Source organism: Condylura cristata, unplaced genomic scaffold (assembly GCF_000260355.1).
Source record: "Condylura cristata isolate star-nosed mole 26May11 unplaced genomic scaffold, ConCri1.0 scaffold00022, whole genome shotgun sequence".
Taxonomy (NCBI): Eukaryota; Metazoa; Chordata; class Mammalia; order Eulipotyphla; family Talpidae; genus Condylura; species Condylura cristata.
Window position 1 is genome coordinate 13,426,409 of NW_004567123.1, and position 24,690 is coordinate 13,451,098.

The following is a 24,690-nucleotide window of genomic DNA, read 5'->3' on the forward strand; positions in this document are numbered from 1 at the left end:
ATCTGCCTGTTCTGCTCCCCACTCTGTCTCTGGTGAAGCCTCTCGCCGCCCCTGAGTCTCTAACCTGTACCCCAGTTCTGTATGTACAAATAAATAAATCTTAAAAACAAACAAACAAACAAAAAACTAAACCAAAACAAACCCTAGAAATATGATTGTGGAACTGTGGGTATGGGCAGCTCTGGTGTGTAGTGAGCAGAGGAACCTGCTGTGACAGTGGAGGATTATTTGTGCTTTGATGATGAATAGGGGTGGTAGTGCATCCAAAAAGGTGTGAACCCATACCCCTAAATCATGTAGTTTTATAAACTATCACCTGAATAAAAAAAAATGGTAGTTTGAAAAATAATCTTAATTAAAAGATAGGGTGGAGATATTTATGTGAACTCAATCCTTCACTAGAAAAAACATGTATTTCTTCTTGCTTTGTTCACTGCAGTGGTTCAGAAGCTACATTCCATAGCACAGGCGAAAAGTGCCATTACTCAAATGCAATTTTCCCCATGAAAGGAACAAGGACTCATTGGGGAAAAGTGCTGTTCTATGTTGTGGTGGAGAAGAAAACAAAGTGAATCTGGAAGGTCTCTATGTGCCAGAAAGCAAGGACATTTGTAAGATCAGTGGGTCATGTCAAGAGGGCATAATAGCCAGTCTAAAAAACGAAAGCTGGGGCAATTTGAACATCAAAAAGAAAATAGTGGCCGTGGCTGAATGGATATAGCTAAAACTGAAAACAAGAAATCCATACAAATACAAGAGAGAGAAAACTGAATATATTCTAAAATGAAATAGAGTGAATATATAGCTAGTGTTGTCATTCAATTGTTTTGATATTGCTAATTCGCTTATCATACAACAATCTAAAAACTAATGCATCTGTTGAAGGTATTTTTGGATTGAAAAGTACTATGGAAGCTCTCCCTGGTGGCACAGTGGGTTAAAGCGTAGCACTAAGAAGCCACTTCAGCATGAGTTCAATCCCCGCCCTGGAGGTGACCCAAATGGCACGCCAAACCTCTTCTGACCTGCCTGCTGCTCCCCTCAGCAGTATACTTCGTCCATATGCCTGTTCAGCTCCCCACTCTGTCTCTGGTGAATTTTCTCACAACCCCTGCTCCTCTGGCCAGTACCCCAGCTTTGTATACATAAATAAATAAATCTCTAAAAAAAAAAAAAAGTCCTATTGCTAAAATTACTGCATACTGTGACTTATGGGTAGATGAAAACACATACAATGTCCAAAATCTAAGTGGATATATATTTCTGTATTTTTAAGAGTCTGTGGCTTTAAGTATATGATACTGAAAGTTCACCAAGGTCTTTTATATTTCTCAGAATCCATCAAGTCAAAGATTTATAGACTCTTTACTTGAGGTTTACTCTTGAATTCGGATGAGACAAAAGATTACCTTTTTAATAACCTCTATGTGACAGTTAGCATTCTTTTCATTTATAAATATAGATTACAAATTACAGTTGTATTAGCAGGGCCTATGATTTTGTCAACATTAGAGATCACAAGATATTTTTATTATATTCTAATTGTTGCACATATAAAACTAATATTTAAACTAGTGTAGATTTTCAGAAAAATCTATTTTATTACAAATTGTTTTTATTATTTTATAAAAATATTTCAATGGAATTTGTTTCCTATGTACTTTATTTTATACATTTAACTTTATTCTTAGAATACTCTATAGGTTTCATCAGACTTCCAGATAAGTCAATGGTATCAAATAAGATACAGAGCCCTACAAAAGGAAAATAATCCTTTACAAAGATTTATCAATTTGAGTGAGAGTTGGTGAAAATTTTGTAGTAGGCCTGTAATGAACAAATTCCAAGATAAATTTCTCCTCTTGAAGTTATAAATCTGTAGTAATTGCTATAAAAAAACAAACAGATACTTCTCCCATGGACAGCTGGATAGGTCTGTGCCTGTTGTGAAGGAAGAAGTGATAGCATAAGATTTCATAGACTGGATCCTCCCTTGGTGGCACAGCAGGTTAAGGCACAGCACTGCAAGCCAGCCGCAGCCACTGCAGTGTGAGTTCGATCCCCCGCCCTGGAGGTGACCCACATGGTGTGGCAGACCTCCCCTGACCAGCCCACTGCTACCTTCAGCAGTGTACTTTGAAGATCCCCACTCCGTCTCTGATGAGTGCTCTCACCACCCCTGTACCTCTGGCCTGCACCCCAGTTCTGTATGAATAAATATATAAATCCTTAAAAAAAAAAAAGATTTCATAGGCTAATAGCAAAAAGTCAGTTGAGCTTCTGGCTTCTGATTCTCAAGGAAACTTGTTCTACCTAGGGGCTACCATGCTGTGAGGAGCCACGGGTGAAGTTTCTTATCAACTAGGTTGACAGCTTCATCTAATCCCAGCTACTATATCATCCCAACCCAAATGCCAGTCACATAGATGGGGGAGACTCCAGGTGATCTCGGCAACCACAGCCATTCACCCTGCACTGGAAACCCAAGACCTCAGGGAGCAGAGTCATGTCGTCTCCTTGTGCCCGGTCTGAATTCCTGACATACAGACTACGGGTCAAAATAAAATGGTGGCTTTTTATGCCACTGAGTTTTTGAGTGATTTGTTATGTTGCAAGAAGTCAACAGTATAGGGCTTAAGATGAGCCCAGTGTAAATCTAGTTATATGTCATGAATTTGTATTAGTAAATAATGTCAGCTAACAAAACAGATGATTGGTAGCTTGAGAGCTATGCAATTTTCATGAAGAACAAACAAGTTGCAATTCAACAGACTGTAAAAGGGGAGTTATATAATTCTCGCTAGATGCTCAGAGATGAAAAGGAATCATCTGCGGAAACCCATTTGAGCTATCTGGAGACTACTCATTATCTCTTCCCAAGACTCATTTTTCACCTCACTTTTTTCCAACAAAGTATGGACACTGGGGCTATGTTTTGTTCAATAGCAACACAATGTACATTTTTTGCTGGAGGATGGATCTCCTTAAGGAATCGAAGAACAAATGGCTTGATCTCCTTAAGAAATCTGGAAGAACAAACAGTTTAGTTGCCAGAGGCTGAATCCTGTGGATTCTCTTGGACACCTCCATAAATATCCAGTGCCTGATCTCCCTGTGGCCATAAGCATACTGCTTGTTGCCATCTACCATGAGGCACAAAACACACAGTCCTGAACAATGAGCCACACACACCAAGACCTACCCCAAGGCACGGTGAGCAATACATCTCAGATAAGAAGGAAAACCCAGATTTTGGTAGTACTGTGGGTCTTAAGGGCTGTCAATCATTTGAATGATGGAATGTGTGGAGTAGGAGAGAGAAACAGTTGTTTTAAAGCTTTTTTTTTTTTCAATTACAAAAAATTTTTTAAAAATATTTATTTGTTTATGTATATATGTATGTATTTAAGCATAGAGGAACAAGGGTATAGGCCAGAGGTGTGGGAGGTGAGAGACTTCACCAGAGACAGAGTGGGAAGCAGAACAGATGGATTTACTGAAATACACTGCTGAGGGGAGCGGTAGAGGAGACAGACAAGGGCTGCTGTGCTCTGGATTAGCTCTCTGGCTGGGGATTGAACTCAGGCCACAGCATTGATAGCACTGAGACTTAACCCCTACGCCATCAGGCAGGCTCCTACAAAAAAAAAAAAAAAAGTTTAAGAGGGCCCTCCCTGGTGGTGCAGTGGGTTGGGGTGCAGAACTACTGAAGCTGGCCATGGCCCCTTCAGTGAGAACTCAATCCCCCAGCCTGGAGGTGACCCACATGGTATGCAGACCTCTCCTGACCCACCTGCTGCTCCACTCAGCAGTGTTCTTCACCCATCTGCCTGTTCTACTCCCCACTTTGTCTCTGGTGAGTCCTCTCACTGCCTCTGCACCTCTGGTCTGTACTCCCATTCTGAATGCATAAATAAATAAAATAATCTTAAAAAAAACCTTAAAAAAATGTTTAAGGCTGATAATTAGAGATCTGCCACAGAAAAAATATTCTGGAACAAATGCTTATGTTTATAAATTTTTTTTAGATAAGTAAATACTGAATTTATTACAATGCTTAATTCTAAATTATGTTGGATTAATATACTTGTGAATACATATGTACATATATATTTTATTATTTTCTATTTATGATCTATAAAACCATGGCAATACTCAATATGAGATCAAATTAAGGAACATGTTACTTTTATTTTCCTTTAGTATTTACAACAAATTATAGGTTGCCATGCAAACTTTCTTATATCTAAAGCCTTGTTCCAACTGAGCAAAATTAGCAGTTTGCCTTGTGCAAACATTATTAAGGGCTTCAGAACTTTCCTGAAGATGAAGAGAGTTTGGAAATAAGATCAATTTGAAAGGGCTTCAAATTCATCGGGGAACAAATTTAGTTACACAAAATTTCCATTGGTCTGAAGGTATCAGGCTTGGATAAATTTTAAGACTTTACACCTTAAAGATATAGGTTGGGAAGAAACGATACTGTTTCATAAGCGTGAGGACCACCTGGGGCTGAATCTTCCGGTTATGGAACCCCAGTTCTCAGAAGGAATTCACAGAAAAGAAACTACAAAGAAGTAAATGTTGTACCTGTGAGGTAGGTGTTGTGTGAGGAATTAATGAAATAGTGAGAAAGAGGCTGTGACATATCTTCATTCAAATCCAGTTTCTCAGGTGAAACGACTCCGTTTTCTTCTCCACTCAGGTAGCGCATAAATCCATCCACTGATATCTGTCCTGGAAGGAATAAACATTAAAAAGAATGTGAATGTATTCTTTGTGTAGCTTGCAGGTATCATGTGAATTCAATTTTTCCCCGCGAAAACTCTGGGAGCATCTATGGTAGAAGACAGTAGCTACAGTTGCAATTTAATGTAGATAAGCATTACCTTACAATAATGCTATTACACTACAACTATTTTCAAATGCCACAGATATTATAGAAGAAAACTTAGTAACATGAACCTCACTGACATCCAAATGAGGTAAAAACCCAAGTGCCATTAAAAAAAAATGTGTATGCATATAAATACTGAGGTGCAGGTCCGAGGTGCAGAAGGGTAAGCGATTTACCAGAGACAGAGTGGGGCACAGAACAGGTGGATCTGAAATACACTGCTGAGGGGAGCAGCGGGTGAGACAGGAGAGGTCTGTTGCACCATATTGGTTAGCTCCCTGGCCGGGGATCAAACTCATGCCATGACAGCTTTATAGCACTAAGACTTTAATCCCTGTGCTACCAAAGAGTTCCCCGACCTACTTTTAAATTTAGTTTACTAGGATTATATTTATTTTTTTTTTTTGTTGCAATGTTTCTGAAGTGACTAATGCTATATACTGAGGTAATTATTTGTCATAGTAATCTTTTAGACTACTTAGGAAGGTACAACCCAATTATTTTTGCCCATCATCACAGAATATTTCTCAATCTTAATAATCACACAAACAGGCATAGAAAAGAATACACACATACAACATCTGTAGATCTGTGGGAAAGGAAGACCTTTTCAGTAAAAGTTGGATCTTAACAATTAACTTTTCTTTGTAATTTTTGTACTGCTATAAGTGTGACCTTTGTTCACTAAAGAAAAATGAACAAATGAGATGAGCAGGGAGGAAAATTAAAACCGTTTCTGAAATGTCTGACTCCTATTTCAGAGGTAACTTATGTTAAAATCCTGGTGTGCGCACTTCCAGAAAAAAAAAAAAGTGTGTGTGATTGTATGATTGCTTTATGATGGTGTAATTGTGTCTGTGTGCGTGTGTGTGTGTGTGTGTGTGTGTGTATATATATATATGATTTAGTGACCTCCTATGTATGAAGGAAGTATATATTTTGACCACTGAATATAAATACAGATAAATGTTTACTGATATCATATAAAATACAGTATTTGTTTTAAACACTCAAAATATGTAGTAGCTTAACATGACTAAGTATTATTCCATTATCACTGTACATTAATGTTGTTTTACTTTTTCATGTGTAAATGCCACTGCAATGAATACTAAATCTTTGAATAAACTGTTGATTATCTGCTTAGGATGAATTTCCTGAAATAGAATTGCTGGTTCAAGGATTCAAGGACTGCAAATTTTTGAGGGTTTAGTGTACATAACCAATTTGCTTTCTGTTAAAGTCCTAGCAATTTACTCTTTTACCTATGATTTTCCTTCTTTTCACTCCTACATTAAATGCTCATAGGTAAAAGTATTATATCTAATAATTCTAACTTTTGTTAATTTGAGCATATTTTTTATTCTTAACTAGTATGTGGTATGTATCTGTAAATGGCAAGCCTATTACACACTATTGACTGTTACTTTAGCTACTCTTTCATATCTTGTAAAATTCTCAGAATGACTGTTTTTCCAGTCATTTTTCCAAAATGACTTTTATACTTTCAAATGTAAACAGAAATTTGGTTATTGGTTCTTGATGAATGGAGCTGAACTGTATTAAGAAATATTTTTGGTTCTCCCTGGGCCACCAGGTTAAGTCTCAGCACTACCATGACAAAGGCCCATCAGGAAGGCCAGAGTTTGATCCCTGGCAGGGGAGCCAGACCTCTGTGGACTGCCTGCCTCTCCCATTAGCAGTGTATTCAGTAAATAAGGCAGTTCTGCTCCCCACTGTCTCTGGTAAATCCCTTACACCCTGCACCTTTGGCCTGCACCCCAAGTCTATGCAAAATAAATAAGTAAAATATTTTAAAAGATTTTTCAAGAAGCTTTTGAATAGGAACAATTGTACTATGAACACCTTAAATCAACTTGAACACATACTTTAGTAATCTTAATAATGATAAAAAGAAGTGCTAAGAGGTATCTATGCAGTAGGAATGAGAAATATGACATCAAAGTTCTCATTTGCCATGCTGCGTGACCAATTTTTAATAAATGTCATAGTTCATACCTTGAAATAACCTTCACTGAACAAAGTGATCATTGATGAGAACAATTTGGTTATTGACTTTGAAGTTTATTTTATTTTATTTATTATATATTTTTAAAGATTTATTTATTTATTCATATGGAACTGGAGTACAGGCCAGAGATGTGGAGGGTGAGAGGATTCACCAGAGACAGAGCGGAGAGCAGAACAGGCAGACTGGCGAAATACACTGCTGAGGGGAGCAGCGGGCAGGCCAGGAGAGGTCTGCCACACCATGTGGATCTCCTCCGGGGCAGGCTGGGATCGAACTCATGAGGAAGTGGCTTTAGCTTCTTAGTGCTGTGCTTTAACCCGCTGCGCCATCAGGGAGGGCCCTATTTTATTTTATTTTATTTTCAGTGGGTTACATTTATTATTGCAGACTGGTCCCAATTTCTGCAAACAAACCAAACTCAATGTCTGTTAGAAAAAGAAGTATTTCAACTGATAAGTTTAAAAATATTTTGGTATAGAAAACTAATTTGGAGGTAAATTATAAAGAAAAAACTAATTTCTTCAGTCTTTCCTGTTTCCTGTGACAAGTTCATCTTATCAGATTCTTCTCAGATTAGTTTTCCTCTTTGCATTCCTTCTTCCCGTACTTTAAACAAAATAAACACACATTCACTGATTATCTACTATGTGATAAATGCACAGAAAGTTAAAGTACAATCAAATACAGCCTTTGACTTCAATAAACTCACAAGCTCACAGCAAATACAACCAACCATTCACACTTGAAAAACCAATCATGAACTCCTCAAGCAAGGTATATTTATATCTTTTTCACCCCTGGAATTTAGCACAATGCTTTATGTACAATAGTTTTTAAATCAAACTTCCTTTTCAATAATTAGTGATTCAAAATGGAAAATAAACTGATTTGAAATAGAACACCAGGATAGCATAATTTTGTTTGATTTCTTAATCTGATTGAACAATATGAAATGGGTAATATTTGGTGGCTTTTTTAACCTATGCAAATGACAATTTCATATAGCTTAATCCCTAACTAGTTATTCCTTGGACAGGTACAGAATCTGTAGGTACTAGCAAAGGAGAGCAATGGGATGTCATAGCAAATAGGCCTCTGAGGTTCTAATAATGTGTATAACCAGGAGCTATGGAGTACACAAAACTTGCATATGTCTACTTTCATAGGTATGAAAATGGCAGAAGTAATATATTATATGACTAAGTATACAATTTTTTTGATACTGGATTTGACCTTGAAGGTATTAGTTTGTGCTCACAGAAATGAATATTCTTTGGTACCATCAGCAACCATAAAAAAAAAAAAAATGAAAGCAAAGCATATGCCAACATGGCAAAAATAATTGATTTTTAACGTTAGTAACAATCCCATTTGTTCCCTCTAGTGCCTTCTGGAAACTTGTGTTGATAAAGATTATCAACTTCAAACCCAGAAAAAATACAGCTGAATTTAAAACAAAGCTGGTTAATATACTACAGATGAATTAAACATAACCTTTGGGTTATCTTCTCTACCTTTATTATTTCATAAGAGTCAAAGGTTTAACATAATTTTAGGATAAAACAGATAAAAATTGGTAAAAACAAACAAACAAACACAAGTTAGGTGTCAAAGTCAAGAAAAACAAATGAAAATGTAAGGATAAGGAGTGGTCCGCTAAAGGATCAGAGTTCATTTGTAAAAGTGCCGATGTTTGTACTAAAAATTAGTTCTGACTAATGAAGGATTTGGGACAGAAAACAGAATATTTTGTTGTATATAAACTACAGTTGGAATATTTGCTGTGCTGTTGACTTAAATGCATCGTCCATTTCCATCAACCTTGCACCTTTTTTTGCAAAACTGCTTATGTATTTTTTTTCTGGTCCACTGAGGAGCAGAGAAGAGTGAAAAACCTTGAGGAGTAGAGAAAAAACTGCTTTTCTAAATAGATTACTAAAAGCACAAGAAACTTCCTTCCATTTCTGTCAGCACTTTAACTGATCAGTGACAAATTCCTCAACCACTGGATGAATAAATTAGAGACTCTTAAGTCTCCTTTAATGCCAAAAGTTTATGAATTCAAGTGGTTTGAACAAATTTGGATGATTAATAACTAAATTTAATAAAATGTTCCATATTAGCATGGATTATGAAACATCAAACCACAATAAGAAACAATGCTATACTTTTCTGAAACAGAATCATCAGGAAGTAGAGTTTAGAAGAATAAGGACAGTAGACAAAGGCTGCAGATAAAGCCTCTTACACTTTCCTTAATGATTGATTGATACACTTTCAATTGTAGATTTCACTCATATAATGACACCTATATTAAGTAATGAACCAATTAAGATGGGAAGACTATAAATTCCTTAAAGATGGAAGAAATAGGCCCTTCCTGGTGGCACAATAGGTTAGGACGCAGCACTGCAAGCTAGCTGCAGCCACTTCAGTGCAAGTTCGATCCCCAGCCGGAGGTGATCCACATGGCACGACAGACCTTTACTGACCTGCCCACTGCTCCCCTTAGCAGTGTACTTCCTCAATCTGCCTGTTCTGCTCCCTGCTCTGTCTCTGGCGAAGCCTCTCACTGCCCCTGCACCTCTGGCTTGTTCCCCAGTTCTGTATGCATAAATAAATAAATCTTTAAAAAAAATCGAAAAAACATTGCTCTATGAAGCTTACATTCAAAAGCATCTCTGCTCTTTAATGATAAAAGAAACTGATGGTACAAAATTGAAAATACCTCACCTTTAATGGGGAACAAAAATTTTCAGACACAAGAAGAATGTAGATGACAAAGTAAAAGTCACCAGTGGACACATATCTGTCAAGTCAATCTTCAGCAATATCTTTGCTACAAAGAAACTCAAATGCCACAACATTTTGCACAAATGCCGTAGGCAGCACTTGTGTCTCTGTCTCCTTCTGTTCTCTCTCTATCTCTCTGGCTTTGCTAATGATGGAAGCTCCATGTGGCTCTCCTGAAACATATCAGTCTGACATGTTCTACTGTGATGTTTCAAAAGGATGGGAACTATGGGTATATCACTGATGCTCAGCTGGATGTATTTCATGCTTACAAGTGCATGCAAAGACCTTTGACTATTTACTGGGGTAGCAGTTGCTCCAGTGCTTTCTCTCACCTGGAGTCACCCTATATACTTCAGAACCAATTAAGAATGAAGAATGAAAGGCACTATAGGAACAGAACTAAGTCATTTATTGTTGGTGGTTGTGGATGGACCAATTCTCAGGGTTAGGTTTGAGAATAGCAAAAGATGTGTTCATTAGAGTTCTAACCTCTGCAAACTTAAAACATAGCAAATAAAATTCCTTCTTCATGCCTTTTGATATGCACTTCAAATTTCTGTTCATTTAGTCTAGTGTTCTAATGCCTATGTAGTAAAGGAGTTTGGAGTCTGCAGACTGCCACATTAAAAGACAAGCATTGACTTTATGCTGGTCAAATACACCTTCTGGCTTTTTGAAGATGCAACTTTCAGGAATTGTCAGAGAAGACCAACTATTGGTTCAATCTACCCCATTTCTCTTTCACTTTTCTGCTTCCCAAGTCTGCAATAGATGGAGGAAAAGTTGTCCAGTTCTAATTGCTGTAGGTTGAATTCGGAAGCAAGGAGTCAGAAGGGAGCAAGAACCCACCGTCTTAGTTGCTTTTAATGTACAGCTGCTACTGCAGATGATCAGGAGGAAAACACTGTGGTCCTGAAGTGACCGACTGGAGCAATTTTATATATTTAGAACTATAAATATAGTTGCTACCTAGAACTTCATAAAAACATGCTCTCATTTCTCTTTGATTAGAAGGAAATGGCTCTACATCTTTTATGTTAAGTTTTTTTTGCAGTCTATACTTCAAAATCATGTGCTTGTATTGCTAATTCCCACCATGGATGATGAGGCTATACCCTTTCTTCTCTTTCTCCCACAGTACATATACGCATACTTCCCATCCTTCTGGGATATTTATAATTTAGTTAGATCAGTATTCAATCATAATTTAGTTATACTGATTATATTATCATGACTATGTATTCTGTTGTACCTTGGGTAAGCTGGTGATTATTTTTCTTCACTTAAATGAATGCACTTTTTAGAGTTAGTTATATCATGATCTTGGAAATGACAGCAAATAGCGTGATAAAAACAAGAATACATGAATAGATAAATATTATCTATATTTATATTATATTTATATTTTAGTGATCATATTTCCTTATATTTTTTTAAGTTCAATTTTTAAATTTTCTTTGTAGCCAATTAATTGCCTATTTTTTCACTTAATTTATTTGCACATATCCAATCCAAAAGTATCAGTTAATGTCCTTTGGAATTTCTTTTAAAAAGCATTCTGTTCTTTTCTGGTCATGTAATATGCCCTGCTATCTTTCTAAGACTATCACCTATATGTACAGGCACATATATGTATACCAGCATTCTAGAGCTTAATGGGGAAGAAGGCTGGACTCAGCATGCTTAAAAACTTCTCACTAGATTTCTGAACCTCTTAATAATATAATAAAACACAGTGTATTCCAAGTTTTATTTACTTGAAAAATGACCTACTCTGATACAGACTAATCAATTTCTATTTCTTTCACTTTGTTGAACCTTATTTTTTTTGTGTAGCATGTATTTCTCTCTCATGGTTAGCTTTTTCTTTTTAATGGGGGAATGTATCTCACCAAATTTCTTAGCTAGGGCTCGTGATTGCTAAGTTTTTAGGCCTTATACATCTAAAATGGGATTAATGACAATGGAATAACTTGATAGCTTATCTGGATATAATATTCTATATTGGAAATCTTTTAGATTTTTGTAGGAAAATGTGCTTCATAGTCTTTTAGCTCCTACAGTAGTTATTAAGAGGTTTGAAGACTTACTGATTCATCATTCTAAAAACAGATCACATAACCTTTTATATATATATATATATGTACATATATATATATATACACACATATATAATTGTTGCTGCTAATTTACTGTATCTTATTTAGTCTCAGTTTCTTGAGTCTCAGTTTCTGAGTTTCAAAATAATATGCTTTAGCATAGGTTTATTTTTATACCCTGTGATGGGCGTTCTTTGAGTTGTTTCAGTATAAAAGCTATTATCCTTTTATTTGGGAAAAAACCATGCATTATCTCCAAGATAATTTCCTCCATTGTTTCTTTCTGGAATATTATTTAGTCATATTAAATTTATACTATATTAAATTTGTATATACTATCACTACAATTATTAAATTTTATTTATTTTCTCTAACTTCTGGGAGATTTCCTAAACTTTAGCTACAAATCTTTGAATATTTTTCTTTTTCTGTTAACTTTAGAACCTATAAGAATCAGGTAATATTCTCTGACATTTCTATAAAAAAGGATTCTGTTCTTTTTCAGTAGTGTAGTATGTTCTGCTATCTTTCTAAGACTATCATATATATGTACAGACACATATATGTATACCTGCATTTGTGCCAAATGGGGAAGAAGGCTGGGCATCTCAGCATGCTTATAATTGTTTTATTTTCTCATTGTCAAAGTTGTAGCCCTATTTTCACCAGGGATTGTGTCACGAGACCCTTTGTTTTCTTATCTCTATTAAATAAACTAGTAGTCATCTCTCCAGTAGAAGCTCTCACTATTCCTTTAACGGCTCTCAGTCAATCCTTCTTATGTTGGGCTTTACCTCTAAAGTTATTTCCGGAGAAACCTAATACTATCAGTTTTTGTGACTTTAAACATTTTCAGAGTATAACCTGTGGTTTTCAAACCACAGATCTATAACCAGTATTCTCAAAACTGTTAGAGCTGAAAACATACAGGTGGTTACCAATATTATATAAGGGTGTCTCTTATTTTATTATCCGAACCCTTGCTAGATTATGCTTTAAAATACCTCTCTTAATGCAACTTTACTGTGGTTTCCTTGAAGTTTATTTAGGTGGTTATATTCAGTCTACTTGTCTTGATTTTCCATAGTTTTTCCACTACACTAGACTGCAGAATTTTTGATGATTAAATTTTAAAAAGTCAGATTTCATATGCTTTAGACTTTTATCCAGCATATTCAGGTAAAATGAAATCATATGGATGAAGTGAAGGTCTTTCACAGGACTGCTTTCCCTGGTTAGGGATTTAGCATGGGTTCCTTCTATTTATATTTTTCTAATGTAAAATATGCAGGTCGTAATCCCTCAACACAGATGTCACTACTTAGATATTCCACTTTCAGGTTTCCCTTGCTGCATCTTTTCCCAGGGGTGATGTAGTCAGAGTTAAAGGAGTAGCCTGAGGTGTCAGATACTTATTAGGGGTGAACTTGCTTGGACCCTTTGGTTTTTCTTGCCTATCTCACAATACAGTTTTTGTAGAATACTTATGTATGAGAAATTGTCAATGTACTGATTTTCCAAGTTACTCATGACTGAGTTAAAATGGTATTTGGTTTTCTCAGGACCAAAAGGGTGAGATGTTCAACTTCCCTAGTATTTGTCTAATTCCCATTCATGGGATATAGCCCTCTTGACTTTATTTAATCAGCAGATAATACAAAGACTTTCCAAGTCATCTTACCCTATGTAAGTAGCTAACACTCTTATTTCCCGCACTACTTTTTATTTCTCCAAGGCACTTATGACATCTTTCAATTTATACTGTTCCTAGTTTTGGTCTCTTCCTGTAAGTTTCATGATGGCTAAGACTAAGTGTCTTCATTTGATTATGTTGGATTCGTTTCTGAGACCAGAAGTTGGGGAATAGTTTATTAGAAACAATGGTATGGAGGGATAAGGAAGGCAGTCAATGATGATGAATTATCAAACAATCATGGCTCTAGGCAACTAAAATTTAATCTCTCTAGGAAATAGGGAAGAACATGGACTTGAGGGTTATCCCATTTTAGGGAAAAGGGAGCTAGACTATTTATCCATTAAGTCCTATCAGTCACTAGCTGAGGTCTACAGGACTAATTCCTCAGTACTTTTGGCTGTCACATACTCAGCAAGAGGAGTCTCTGAGAGCCAAGACAAGAACAAGAAGAACAACAAAATCTCCCAGCAAAGAGTTTCCAGTAATTGGAAGCCCAGCTAGCAGACAGCACTTCTGTAACTTTACTGTTAAGCTTCAGAACACAGGACCTGTCATAGAAATGCTCAGTAAACATTAGGTGAAAAAATGAATATTGGATCCTACAATTATTAACATTGATGTGATAGCACATCTCATGAAAGGTTTTGTCATTCATGTTAGCAACTAAATTAGTATTCAATCCAATTAGTATCATAGAGACCTGAAAATGAAAATTCTGAGTATAGCTTAGATAACACTGCAAAAGAAAGGTTAAGACAAAAACATGAAAGAAATGGCAACTCAGAAAACCACACCAAGGTGTCTGGTCCAGCTTTGACTGATGATGGTCAACAAGTAGACTTAGTGACTGTGGAGATTACAATGGAGAGTTGAGTTCCAAACAAATTCTTGGAGACACTGAAAGGTTTTTCTTTATGCCCTTACTCTGCCTAGTCCCCGGAAGAAGCATTTATGTTTAAGCCTTAAAGTCTAAATACATTGAAATAGATGAGAGAACTAGGATAATTCATAATAGGGGGGAAATCAGCCCCTAAACAAGAGAAGATTTTATTTCATTACATTGTACATTTATTAAGTCACCTGTCCTGCCCATACCCTTTCTAAATTTCTTTGTTCAGAACCCATATAATCTTTTTCAAAATCCCAAAAAAGTGTATCTGAAATAAATCCACAGGCCCTTCACCTTCCATTTAGAAGTTTTGTGGAAGTCACTGCTGCTCAGTTTGTGAAACACAAATGTTCTTCATCGCTTATTGCACTGAAACTTCTGAGTTTGGTGGTGGGTCCTTAGCACTTCACTCTCTGATAACTTCACCAGGGAAGGAGAAGCAGCATAGCAGGGCATGGCTAGAAGCTAATCTTGAAGTAGAATTCATGGCATATTACTAATGTGCCTCAAAAGTTCACCAGTTGGGCTCTTTCCTGTTTAGTATGTGTGTTTTTTTAGCAGGATGGTTACCTTGGAAATGACCCCATCATGGCATCAAAGCACTGATATGGAATTGCTCCCGAGTTAGTCCTAAAAGTAGATGTAAGGCAGCAGCAAGGAAGTGCTAAAGAAAAGTAAAATAATGTCATGGAGGGCTAAGGAAAGAAAATGAATCTGTGTTTATAAACACAGTACTTTTTAAAAGAAAAATAATGGCTTCTGACTTTAAAAGAAATATATTGAATAAGTGCAAGCAGGATAGGGAAGGCAGAAAGGAAAACAGCCAGGCTTTGAAGAGATTTACGAATTTAATCTACTTCCAGTGTATTATTTGACAAACTTTTATATACTGTTTACTATAAGAAAATATTAACTTTCTTTATTCTCTTAACTCACGAGTTGGGTACTACTACGATACCTATTGTATGGATGAGAAACCTAAGCCAAGTAATAACTGGCACAAACTCACATACAACTCATAAGCGGATAATTAGGACTTAAGCTCAGTAATCAGGGGCTGTGTTCCATGCCATTAACCATTCTGCACCTTGCCACACATAATCTAGTACTAGGAGAAGGTAAATTAGAATGCTGCTGCCTGCTTTTTGATGATCACCATCAGAGAGTTAACACTACTTTAGTGCTAACTACATTCCAGAAATTCGATAAGATGTCCCCTTTGATTCCCATTTTCAGTTGAGTAAACTGAGTGGTAAAGATGATAGCAGCTTGTCTGATGTTCAGGGGTACTTAGGATGAGATTCGGACCCCAGGGCAAAGGAAAGACAGCTGGTGGGGAGTCCGTGGGAATCAACCAAGTAACTTTCCCAGTAATGGAGTGTAAGAAAGGCAGGGATGAAGAAGGAAAGTGTTTTGTCTCTACGGCAGTTGGCTTCAATCTGGGCACCCAGGATTATTCTCAAAAATAGGTCTGAATGTGAACACAGAAGAGGGTTTTTTTTTTCCCCCTCCTGATTTACTTATCTCTCTAAAATGTGTTACCTTAATCTTTCTGTTAAAAGAAGCTGGGTTTAGGCAGGACAAATGACCCATCTGGCAGAGCCTGAGGATTAACTTTTTGATTTGGATTTGTCTATCAAGGTCTAAAATTCTCTTCCAGATTTCATTTATATTCTAATCTCTGCAAGTCATTTCAAGGCATCCTTCTGAATTTTTATTCTCCAACCCATGAGTTTAACTTCTATAGAAAAAAGAAAATACCACAGAAAACATGTTATGCCAACAGTGAGTACAAGAGAAATGCAAAACAGAAGATGCAGCATTGTTTTGTGGGTTTTGCAAAAAATATGCAGGTTGGCTTAAAAAAAGAAAATTAGATAAACACATGCAAATAATATCTTTCAAAGCCCGGAAGCTCAGAGAAATCTCAACAAATTCAGCTTTGGAAGACAGATGGTCTAAAATTCCACAGTCATCACATATTTGAGGCGAGTAAACTGGAGAAAGTGCCTAACAGATAGAATGGCCACCAGACTCATTGGATGGAGCCAAGTGGCGATAAGGCAGTATCTGGCAATCAACTGTCTGGATGGCACTGGAATGAGGTGGCTGAAAATCCATTCATCATCAATATTCAATCTCCACTCTTTATGTGATGATACCAGGGCCTGCTGAAATGCTACTGGTTCAATAGCTTAGCAGCTTCTGATATCACTTCCGAGCTCAGTTCTGAGAAGCAGTTTCCTTGGCGCATGTTTAGACCTGGTGTGTGACCTCTCTGAGTTCTATTAGACTAGCTCAGAGATACTAAGTACAGAGGGCTTTATCTCCCATGGCTCACCGAAGTCTACTTATATATTTTTAAAGAGAACCTGCTAAATGTTCCTTTTAAAATTATATTTTCTTGGGCACAAACTTTCCAAGTGAATTTTCCAGCTAACAGTGTTTTCTGGTATATAACCTATGAACTTGGCTGATTTCTTTATCTATTTTATTAATTTCTTTTCTATCCTGGAAGTGTAGTATATGCTATATATGTTTTCATGTGTTGCTATTTTATCTTAAATTGAAAAGCCTCATTTATTATTATTCTACCCTGATTGCAAAAGCTGCTCTTTTACCATAACTACACACAAACACAAGTCCATAATTCCACCTAACAATGTTCAATAAATGTTTGCGTGCTCTTCTCAAATGTCTTTGCTGATTAACTCAGTCATCATGGCTTTCTGTGTACCTGTAGTTTATATTAAATTAATAATGACACCTAACTTTGACATACAAAAGACATTCAATTGATACTTGGTAGATGAGTGAACAGATATGTATTACACTGTATCTTGTATTAAAGTTATTTGTATTATCATCTCTCCTCTGAACTACATACAGTCTCCTTCAAATTAGAGACTTTATCTTGATTTTGATCCATTTCTATGGAGTTCTTAGGTTAGATGGTAATTGTTATATTAATCTGTCCATGCAACAGCATCAGGCATGTGTCAGGATGAAGAGATCAATGAACATCAGGCACATTGGAGGAGCTTTCCTTTGACAGGCTAGAAATTCTTGTAATAGTATCAGACTGAGATGGAGACATCTTTTTATACTATTGCGGTCATAGTGAATACTGTTTTGTTGGTAAGGTCATTATAGCAAAGTTTATTAGTGTCCTAGGAGACATGAATGGACTGGACTTCCATCAGTGGATCTTGTCTGATGGCCTATTTCATCCAGAGCAGATTGAGAGGACCTGAAGATTAGCACTTCCTAAGAGCATCTTCAAATGGTGACCATGATCAGAAAACTCAGGTGTGTGTTCTATACTGGTTTCTAGAGTCTGCTCGAGGACTAAGCTCATTAAACACACTTGTATTTCCTGTCTTCTTTTACTTCTTTTCACGTTTTAAATGGACCACCTTTCAAATACTTTTTACTTGAATTCTTCTCTATGTCAAAGAATCCCCCAAAGGCAAGTGGTAATGACATCAGTAAGAAAGAGTTTTGGCTTGTTTTCTAGGTTGAGTGTTAAGAGAGGATGAATGACAAAATCATTTGAAAGTCTTTCTTACCTTTCAGGTAAATATTTTAAAATAGTGTCATCCCTATTCATTGATAATTTGCTTTCATGACCAGTCAGCAGACTTAATAAAATGGGGTGGATTCAGCTACCCAGTTCACTTTACCTCTGGAAGCCAGCATTTGACTATTTCTTTTACTATTTCTATTTTTCCTGACTGGTTATTTTCTGAACAAGGGCGATTTCATCTATGAATGGACATGATTGTGATATTCTGGCTAGAGTTGTTTTTCTATGCAGATTTTGACTTCATTGAAAGAAAGACTGGTGGAGAAAAGAAATAGAACTCAAGGACCAGGCATTTGTCTCTCCTCAGGCTCAATTCCTGCCTCCTGGGAAAGGAGGAAATTTAACATTAAGAAGGGAAAGCAAAGGAAGTTAGCAACTAATGAACAATGGACTCACAATGGCTACCTTGAAAAAATATTTTTGTTAATAGTCTAAAATACTTCAGAGAAGTTTACAGACATAGCAAGCACCAAGTTAAGAGGAGCTTGGGATATACTCACAGAGGGGAGCGTCATTCTTCTGTAACCTTCCTTAGAGGCTAGAAAGTCAGTAAGTAGAATTTAAATGAGATCATAATTAATAAGGCACTAGTCTTGGGCAGCATTCTTAATGTTGTAACTTAATTAAAGAATATAAAGAATTGACTACATCATATAGTTTTCAACTGTCTTTGTCTTTTGGGTAGAAAATCTATCTCATTTGAGTTGACTTTAATCATTGATTAATGCTTTTTTATTTCTTGTATTATTACACAGGGAATCTACAAAAAAAAATTTAAAAGGATGACACCTTAATTGTGAAGCAGATCTTTAAAACAGTCAATATTTCTTCTAGATGAGTGGTTTTTAAACCAAACTTCCTAAATATCCTGCGGCTGTGTCAGAAGTGCCTGCAGAGAATGAGAAGGGGCAAAAGAAGAAACAGAAAGGGGTGAGCTCACTAGCTAAACTCCAAACTCCCCTCTAGTCATTACAAATAGTGCTTTTAGTTTCTCTACACATTGGTCTTTCTTATGATATTTTGTTAGAAGAAGCAAACACAAAATAAAAGGATGCCATATCAAAGACAAGCATGAAAACCACTGCTAGGAATGCCAGTTGCTAACTTCTATAGAGCAGCATTACATCTTTGTTCTCAGCAAGTCTTGATGGAGCACCTGAAGTGGGAGTCGTGGGCAATACTCCATGCCGAGATACAGGACAATGGGCCAGGTGTCAATACTGTCACATCAATGGCCTTAGAGTTTGGGCTAAATGGTTAAGTCTCTGGCAGACATGAGGGCCCATGATTTGAGACTATTGGCCAGATTTTCATGAATGGTAACAACTGAGCTAGAGCTTTGACAGCTTGGAAGGCATGGGCCATGGACAGGGCCCCTTTCCACTGTTTTTCCTTTCAATGTCCAGCTACTCAGACCTTACCTATTCCTCACTTTTGATTTTGTTACAATCATTTATAGAGAATTGCCTTTCTTAGTTTGAAGTAAATTTTATTAATGATGCAATTCGGATACTTATATAACATTACTTCAATAAAAAAAGGAAAAACGGGGAAAAGGAGGCTTTGTGTTGGACTGCACATAGCTTACTGGGAGGTAACCAAGGAAATAATAGTAGGGAAGTGGGGATGTGAGAAGAGAAGGAGTCAGTTAATAAAGGGAATGTGATCAAGCAGACCACAGTTGTGGGAAGCTAGGACTCAGCCCCACTGGGGAGCCTGAGGATGGAGCACATGTATCCAACCTGTCTCACAAAAAGGGCTGTAGGAGAAATGTTTAACCTTCTGACTACTCATGAGGTCATAAATTCCTAAGCATTGCTGGATGGGCTGCAGTTAGGCTAAGAGAATGTCCTAGGAGATTTAAGATGCTGTTGACAGTTTTAGGGTAGTGACTGCCAAGGCACAGGGAAAGAGAACAGATGTTTGCCAGTGTTGGTGTTAGGCCATTTTCCAGGTAAGGAACCCAACTTCAAGTAAAGTCACTTGCTTGAGGTTAAATGGCTTCACTAGAATACTGGGCTAGCCTTTTTCTTTAATTATGGCCTACTTGACCTCTCAAGGATGCACAAAAGAGATTATAAAAGTATCATTAAAAAAACAAAACTAGAAATAAAAACAAAACCAAAAAAACCTGGGCCTTCCCCGTGGCGCAATGGGTTAAGACACAGCACTGCAAGCCAGCTGCAGTCACTTCAGTGTAAGTTGGATCCCCGGCCAGGAGGTGATCCGCATGGCCCAGCAGACCTCTCCTGACCCGCCCACTGCTTCCCTCAGCAGTGTAACTTGTCATTCTGCCTGTTCTGCTCCCTACTCTGTCTCTGGTGAATCCTCTCACTGCCCCTGCACCTCGGGCTTGTACCCCAGTTCTGTATGCATAAATTATAAATAAATCTTTAAAAACAAAACAGAACTACCTAATAAAGAGGAATGGTACTGGCAAAAAATTTTCACCTTCGAAATAATTATTTAAAATAATCTGTTAGAAAAATTAAATAATGATGTAATAAGATTTCAGTATAAATATTTCTATTTTAAATGGTAATTCTAATTGTATTTTAATAAAAAATCAAAAAGAATGATTAACTCAAAAATGAATGTGTGTTTAGCTACATGCCATAATTTCAAATTCAACACCAGATTCTTTTAACACTCTTAATTGTATTTAGTTAAACAGTGTGCTACCTGAGATATAGAAACCCTCAGGAACTCTTCTGGAATAAAGTTTAAATTTTATCTCCTGACTCATAAACATTTGAAATACTGTTGAAGATTCCACTTTTAAATATTGAAGTAAGTGATCACTTTTCATTAGTTCAGGTTGACAAAGGCTTAGTGGTAAACAATTATATCCAAACTTCTTATTGTAAGTAGCTTATTTTGTAGGAATTCTCAGAAAATGTTTTCAATGATGAGAAAGGTAGAAGGTAGAAGTGGCAAAAGGTCAAATGTCTTCCTAAGATACGAAAAGCAGTGATGATGAGTTGTTAATATCTAACCTGGTTTTAATGGGATATGTTTACAGTTTTTATCTGCAGAGTGATCACCTTACCTTCTTCTAAGAAGCACATTCTTGGTCAATTTGAGAAACAACCTCTCTGCTATTAACAAATCCACAAACTTCAGGTAGTTAATTGCTCAATGGGGGTAGAGAAAGTCATGGGAGCTAAATCTGTCCAAATACTACATTCCACACTGAGGTGACAGTGATACAAGTACAGGAGTGGGGGTAGGTGCAAGTATGGGGATTTTTTTTTTAAAGATAACGGGGTACAGGCCAGAGGTGTGGGGGTGAAGAGGATTCACTAGAGACAGAATGAGGAACAGAACAGGCAGATGGATTGAAATGCACTGCTGAGGGGAACAGCGAGCATGTCAGGAGAGGTCTGCCATGCCATGTAGGTCATCTCCCTGGCCAGGAATCAAACTCGTGCTGCAGTGGCTGCAATAGCTTCATAGTGCTCTGCTTTAACCCTCTGTGCTACCAGGGAGGGCCCCAAGTCTGAGGAACTTTTAATAGAATTACGAGTAAAACACATTTTATATTCTCCTGACGTTGGTTGAGTTGATAGGCCTGCTACTGCTGCTGGTTTTCTTCTCATCCCAATAATCACAACTAGTACAGAGAAAATGATGGTGCATGAAGAAAGGCAATTTCAGATGACATCATTTGAGCCCTAGATGCAATCATGCTTTAAGTCATTAACACCTTGACCATTTCCCTATATGTATTAGTAAATTCCTTTTGATATTTCAGTTTCGATTGTTTCTTTCCTTTCTTTCATCTGAAGAGCCACCTGTACTATAGGTTACAAGATTCCCAAGCCCAGTAAGCAATCTATCAAATTCTGAGTGTTTCTTGCTATTGACAACAGTGAAAAAAAATATAGCCCAGTTTTATGAGCATTTTAAAATAAAACAATATTGAAAGTGCACTTTAGTTATTTATACTAATGTAATCACTGTTAATTTGGGTTTATTTGAAGTAGAAATGCTTGCTATATTTATATTTCTATATGCTGTGCTTAAAGCCAAATTGCTTTGCCATTATTCATTTTGAATTCATTTAAACTATTATACTTCAAATTCAGTGAATATTGATCAAATACTGAAAGATTTATATAGTGGCATTTTTTATGATTTAATTGCAACAAAACAGGGAAGCTTTTCTATAGTACACCTTATAAAACTTTAAAAAGTGATTAAAAATGAATGTAGCTTAAAAAAATCCGCTAATAGCACATTCTGATATGTTAATTTAATTGCTTAACAAATACTCATGAAATCTGTTCTAGAAAGATAATAAAACTATGAACAAATGCAACAGTTTTGTCTTGGTTTGACAATTTACTTAAATTTGGCCTTCTTTTACAGATCTTTCTGTTGAATCTAGAGATCTGCAGTCCTTTGCCAAAGGCACCAATGTAACTTTTATTTCTCATGTGGAAATGTATTTCTCATGTGGAAATAAATTATGTAATTTTATATTTCCCTGTTTGTTTATTGATCAAAATGCTTGAATGAAGTAGTTCACTAAAAGTTAAAAATCCTGCTTACTCAAAGAGAATCTAATTATGAGATCTTAGGTAAGTCATTTGGGCACAAAACTATGGTGAATTTCTTTGGAAAATAATATCATCCGTTTTGAAAGTTCCACATTAGATGAAAATTAATTCCTAGCACAAGCATTGAAGTCTAATCAAATTCTTTCCTAGTCCATAAACAAATATTTTAAAATTGTAATCCTCTTAATACAATACTTAATACAATAAAACAACCTTTTCTACTCATCTCTGCTCACAGAAATGAGTCAAAGCAGCAAACAAAATGAAGTGATGAGAAACATGGCAAGTTCATTTTAATAATAGAGTTTGTGGTACTAAATGAATACTGTGATTGAAAAAGCACATCCATGCTGAGGAAGGCTTCATGATCAATATCAAACAAAGTGACATAAATAATGTTGCTACTTTAAATATAAATGAATTTTGTGAGTGGCTATAATCCTGTGATTATGGAATTTATATCCCAGAGAACCATAACATGATAATAAATACACTTATAATTGTTAAGAAGCTTCATCTTAATTTTCACTAGAATCAAAAATTGTTTTTTCCTCTGTATGCATGCCTTAATCAGAATATGATGTGTGGAGCCATAATTTGCTGATTAAAACACGGGCTATCAGTACTGTGGTGAAAAGGGGGTAGGTTAGGGCCAACTTGAGGTTTTGACGTACCTCACTGATTTTACAAAAAAGCCTTTTGTTTTCCTAGTATCATGGACTGTTTTTAGAAGTCCTGTTGGATTTGTTTTAACACTTCTAGTTATTTTTGGCCAAGTTCAAATTTCAGAAGGGAAGTGGTAAGCTGTCTAGGCAAAATCTCCAAGGAGTTCCTCCCTGTTTAAAGATAAGGAGACATCCCATCTCTTGTTGCATTAGGAAAGACAGGACAGAAAATCTGAATAGATTCAGGGGTGGGTCTGGTAACACAAGAATGACAGCAACAGCAAAGGCAAATTTGTAATCAATGAACTAAACAAAAACTCAAAAATTCACTTATAGACTCTTAACTGATTACATATTGGGTAAAATTGAAGATTTTGTTTTTATATTAAATATGTTCATTTCCCACCTAGAGGACCAGTTCCAGAATAAATATAATAGGCTAAAAACATTCTAACCTACTTTATGGTAACTAGTCTTAATGATTTTAAGTTTGTTTCTGTTACTATTATCAACGGACATGCAACTTATTCCTTTTTAGTCATTGTTCAATTGCACTTTATTTTCCTCTTTATGAAGTAACTAAGCAATTTCCAACATCGGTGATAGCAAAAATTTTTCAATAAAGATGTTTAAGTCCAGATGAGATTTGGTTTAGGCATACAGACACAGCTTAAGATTCTTCTCAGGGACAAAGATGCCACAGGTAATTAAAAATGCTCATAAATTAAATCTTCATGGTCTTATTTCTTCAGAAATTTCTTAATAACTTCTAGGAAACCTAGAGCTGTCCTGATACCAATTTAAACTACCTTTTCATAGAAAGGCAGGCATTATAGTATTTCCTCAAGTGGAAACATTCACCAATTGTGGAAACATTCACCAATTGTGTAAACTGGAATAAAATAAGGGTCTATTAGACAGTATTTGATTCTGTTTTAGAGATTCAAAAAACTATATGGGTCACATCCTAGAACTCCTAGAAATAGAACCAAAAGGGAATCTTTAGGGTAGTGAGTTTCCTGAACGAGAAAGATGCATTAAGTCACTGGTTAAATCTAAATAAATGATTATGGTATTTAAAAAATATGCTACATTTATATTTTCACACAATAACAAAATACATCCACCAAAGTTTAAAACAAACAAACATTTCTGATTAAATCACCAGTGACAGAACAAGGAAAGCAGGCCTACTATTGAAGGTAACTGCCTAAGTGATCAATGTTGTCTTTAACTACCTGGTGTGACCCATTTACATATGAGAAACAACAACTTTCATGTCGGACCAGCGGACTGACCTTTTTTAGCGAGGCTGTCATTGGGCTCATACTTCTCAATCAATACCTGCACTTGCTCTTGCTTTAAAGGTGGGTAAAGTATTTCATTGAGCCGCGGATCTCGCTGCTTCAGGTTGATAAAATCCATCATCTGATCAACAGTAAGGTATGGTTTGCTTTTGGCACCACTG

General features: G+C 36.3%; 1 protein-coding gene across 2 annotated transcripts in view; it reads right to left on the reverse strand.

Moving 5' to 3' along the window:
• PLCB1 (phospholipase C, beta 1 (phosphoinositide-specific)) overlaps window positions 1–24,690 on the reverse strand; it is a 591,356-nt gene that overhangs the window by 161,790 nt on the left and 404,876 nt on the right. For both annotated transcript variants that reach the window (XM_004687179.2, XM_004687180.2), the window contains exons 9-10: window positions 24,521–24,687; window positions 4,591–4,737 (exon numbers count right to left, since the gene is read on the reverse strand). In XM_004687179.2, the coding sequence (XP_004687236.1) occupies window positions 4,591–4,737; window positions 24,521–24,687 (314 nt within the window). The remainder of the gene's footprint in view (window positions 1–4,590; window positions 4,738–24,520; window positions 24,688–24,690) is intronic.